Source organism: Nelumbo nucifera, chromosome 7, assembly GCF_055504915.1.
Source record: "Nelumbo nucifera cultivar China Antique chromosome 7, China Antique-T2T, whole genome shotgun sequence".
Classification (NCBI taxonomy): Eukaryota; Viridiplantae; Streptophyta; class Magnoliopsida; order Proteales; family Nelumbonaceae; genus Nelumbo; species Nelumbo nucifera.
The window spans coordinates 58,284,542-58,288,667 of NC_142655.1; the positions used below are offsets into that span (position 1 = coordinate 58,284,542).

The window sequence follows — 4,126 nt, forward strand, 5'->3', positions numbered from 1 at the left end:
ATACATGGCGGAGATGTGCTGTGGAAAATTATGTTATCATGGGAAGATATTTTCAATACATGACGGAGATGTGCTGTGGAATATTGTGTTATCATCGGAAGATATTTCCAATATATGGCGGAACATTATGTTATCATCCGAAGATATTTCCAATATATGGCGGAGATGTGCTGTGGAACATTATGTTATCATCGGAAGATATTTCCAATATATGGGACGTTGTGGTGGGTGGGGGGTGGGGGGTGGGGGGGGCGCTCATTTGAATAAGAGAACTCCACATAAATAAGTTAGTTGCATTGCATCCACTATTCCCACTCATCTGGTTTCAATTCAAGGATGGAAACAATTTCTTTTTCGTTTTGGTAAGATATGACGTGGGGATGGTGCCCAACACGCTACGCCACGCATTGACCTGACCAACTTCTTCGTCAAGCCAGTCGCAGTCGATCAATAATTCATACCTCTCACCCATGCTCTAGCACTACTTATCTATTACTAACATGATCTACAACCAATAATGCATTTGAACCTGCACATCCAGATTGATTTGAATGCTGAATATAAGAACAAAATTAACTAGAGAGAATCAAATGCCCACAACGCAAAGTAAAGACACCCCTTCTGGCATCTGGCTTCTTCCACAAAAGTCATCATCTTAATTTGTCGTTCCTGACAGACATTAATGACCATGAGCTAACCCGGCCCCTTTGGAAGTTCTCTGAATGGCTGAATCCCAAGCTGTGTCAAGCTTCGAAGTAGTCCACTACTCCACTTCTTCCCATGGATTTCAGAGACCCCTGCAGATTCTTTTTTGTGAAAAGAGACCTTGAGATTCACTGATCATCTATAAATAAATCAGTGAAGATTCACACCCATTATTGGTTCTTATTGAGAAAAAGAAATCTGCATTCATGGGTTCAATGGGCGAAGTGGGTGATGGCATCCAACCCAGAAGCTATTGGAGATGGAGCAAACAGGATTTCTTCCCTGAACAGTCTTTCGAGAGCTGGAACAGCTACAGATCGGCACTCTCACAAACGTGTTTCAGATTCAAGGACCGTCTCCTCAGCCGATCTGATGATGCCAATGAACTGGGAGAGCTTCGGAAACAAAGCGAGAATGAGATGAAACGTTGCCTCAACTGGTGGGATCTTATCTGGTTTGGGTTTGGGTCAGTGATTGGAGCTGGTATCTTCGTCCTAACAGGCCAGGAAGCCCGTTACCATGCAGGCCCCGCCATAGTCTTGTCCTACGTTGCTTCGGGTATTTCAGCACTGCTCTCTGTCTTCTGCTACACAGAATTTGCAGTGGAAATTCCAGTTGCTGGAGGGTCATTTGCTTACATGAGAGTGGAATTGGGAGACTTTGCCGCGTTTATAGCAGCAGGGAACTTACTTCTGGAGAGCATCGTCGGTGGTGCAGCAGTTGCCAGAGCTTGGACTTCTTACTTCGCCACGCTTTTGAACCGTCACCCCAACTCATTAAGAATTCACACAAATCTTGCAGAGAACTACAATCTCCTTGACCCAATCGCTGTGGTAGTTCTGATAGCTGCTGCAACGCTTGCCATGATCAGCACCAGGAAGACTTCTTACTTCAATTGGATTGCATCTGCAATAAACACTGTGGTGATACTGTTTGTGATAATTGCAGGCTTCTCCCATGCCAACACCTCCAACATGACGCCCCTCCTGCCATATGGGGCTAAAGGGATTTTCCAAGCAGCTGCAATTGTGTACTTCGCCTATGGTGGATTTGACAATATTGCCACCATGGCTGAAGAAACAAGGAACCCATCAAGAGATATCCCACTGGGTCTGCTGGGATCCATGTCTATAATAACAGTGATCTATTGCTTGATGGCTCTGTCACTGAACATGATGCAGAAGTACACAGACATAGATCCCAATGCTGCCTACTCCGTGGCATTTCAAAGCGTTGGAATGAAATGGGCCAAGTATCTGGTAGCTCTAGGAGCACTCAAGGGGATGACCACCGTTTTATTGGTGGGAGCGCTGGGCCAGGCACGCTATACTACTCATATTGCAAGGGCGCACATGATACCACCCTGGTTTGCACTGGTTCACCCCAAAACAGGGACACCCATCAACGCCACTCTCCTCATCACCATTGCCAGTGCCTGCATTGCTTTCTTCTCCAGTTTGGATGTCTTGGCAAGCTTGTTATCTGTGAGCACACTCTTCATTTTCATGATGATGGCAGTTGCCCTACTTGTGAGGAGATACAATGTGAGAGGGATCACTCCTAGAACAAACCTCTTGAAGCTGGTCATATTTCTGCTGATCATTATTGCTTCCTCGATGGGTACTTCAGCTTACTGGGGCTTGAGGCCCAATGGTTGGCTTGGTTACACAATCACTGTTCCTTTATGGATTCTGGGGACATTGGGGATTTCAGTATTTTTACCTCAGCAGCGGACTCCTAAAGTCTGGGGTGTTCCCCTTGTCCCATGGCTGCCATCCTTGTCAATTGCAATAAACCTGTTTCTCATGGGTTCCCTTGGTCCCCAGGCTTTTGAGAGGTTTGGCATCTGCACCTTTGTTATGCTTGTTTATTACTTCTTCTTTGGGGTCCATGCAACCTATGACATGGCCCAGAAAAATGCAGAGATGGGATCACCATCAATGCAGAAGGAACAGCATAAATCTGAAGTTAGTTGTTGTTGTTAGTCATTGAATGCCAAACTCCATAATAGTTGGCCTTGCTCTCCTTCTTGGAACATAGAGAAATGAACCTCATGATCTACTTCCAATAACTTGTTGTGAACCCCTAATGTTGTATACCCATCAATTCCACTACTTGTTCATATTCAGAAAGCAGGGCTTGTCATCCTTCCTTCTCTAAAAGGTCCAATGTCTAAAGTTGACGCAAGTAATGTTGGCATATCTAAAGTTGAGAAAACATGGTAAAGCGCACCTGATGGCACTGTCTCTATGTTGTCTTTTCAAATCAAGTGATCAAGGATCACAGTTGTACCATTGCAACTTACAGACTTCCATGCTTAAGAATCTTTAGATTAGGGAAATAAATATAAATATTGCTATAATAAGGAGGAGAACAAGAATTGAAATATAATTTTGCCCTTGGCTTTATATGGATTGGTGTCAATGCTAAATCTTCTTGGGATGGCAATTGGTTGGGTTGGTAACTTCAAATGGGTGAGATACGGATTGAAGAGCAACCCAAATCATTATATTGACAAGTAATGAGAAAATTTATTAATTAATCAACAAAGGAAGTAGAGTATACAATGAAGCTTCCCAAGAAGAGCCACGAGCTGCAGCCTCAAATACAGAAAACCCATGCACCCTTTGTTTAGCTAAGTAGCCCGCAATCTCATTAACCGGTTGATTGAATTCTTAGAGACAAATTTGTGGTCAACCATTTAAATCTTCTCATTGATTCCCTATAAGACCAGATTACAGAATCCGGGTCCTTAAGCCACCCAATTATTAAAATGGAATCCCCTTCGATTAAAAGTTTATCAAAATTCAGATCTTTTAGCAATCTGTAATCCCTGCAAAACTGCTTGGAACTCCATAACATGAACTTCAACTGTTGTTAGAAAGATAGAGCCATGTCTATATACACGGATTCACAAATCTGTAATCCATAACATGAACTTCAGCAAGAAGTAAGGTGGTGGTTGCCTCATGGGATTGGAAGCACTTTAAAGGAGTAAAGGACCTTCAATCGTTGATTTGAACTGTTAAGTTGATCTTATGATTCCAGTATGAATCCTAGAACTTTATACAAATAATGGAAGGTGGGCTCTTCATTCATTTGGCTAAATCCATCTTATTGATGAGACTATTTGATATCAATAGGGCTATAAGTGGGTTAGATTCAGATCAGATTTGAATTTATCCGAATCCGCTTTATTGTTTTAAAATAAAAAATTAAAAAGCTCAAAAAATTACTTTTTAAATTATATATATAATAAATTTATATAAATATAAAATATTGATTTTATTAATTATTTTTATATATTTGTATATAATATCTATATCTATATGCATAAGGATTTCAGAGTCAATCGACAGCCCTAGTTGAGAGCCTACTTCCCATGCCATTTCAATAACATAAAATCACCAGGGCCTCATAA

At 41.8% G+C, this 4,126-nt stretch overlaps 1 protein-coding gene across 1 annotated transcript; it reads left to right on the forward strand.

Moving 5' to 3' along the window:
- The first annotated feature begins 558 nt into the window (after positions 1 to 558).
- On the forward strand, positions 559 to 3,115 carry LOC104599752 (cationic amino acid transporter 5-like). Its single transcript, XM_010262432.3, has one exon. It carries the CDS (start codon positions 912 to 914, stop codon positions 2,688 to 2,690), a length of 1,779 nt encoding a protein of 592 aa, XP_010260734.1. The 5' UTR covers positions 559 to 911; the 3' UTR covers positions 2,691 to 3,115.
- The last annotated feature ends 1,011 nt before the right edge of the window (positions 3,116 to 4,126 follow it).

Bases quoted from the DNA above. Each gene is read 5' to 3' on its own strand.
- LOC104599752 (XM_010262432.3), top strand. From the start codon at position 912: ATGGGTTCAATGGGCGAAGTGGGTGATGGCATCCAACCCAGAAGCTAT.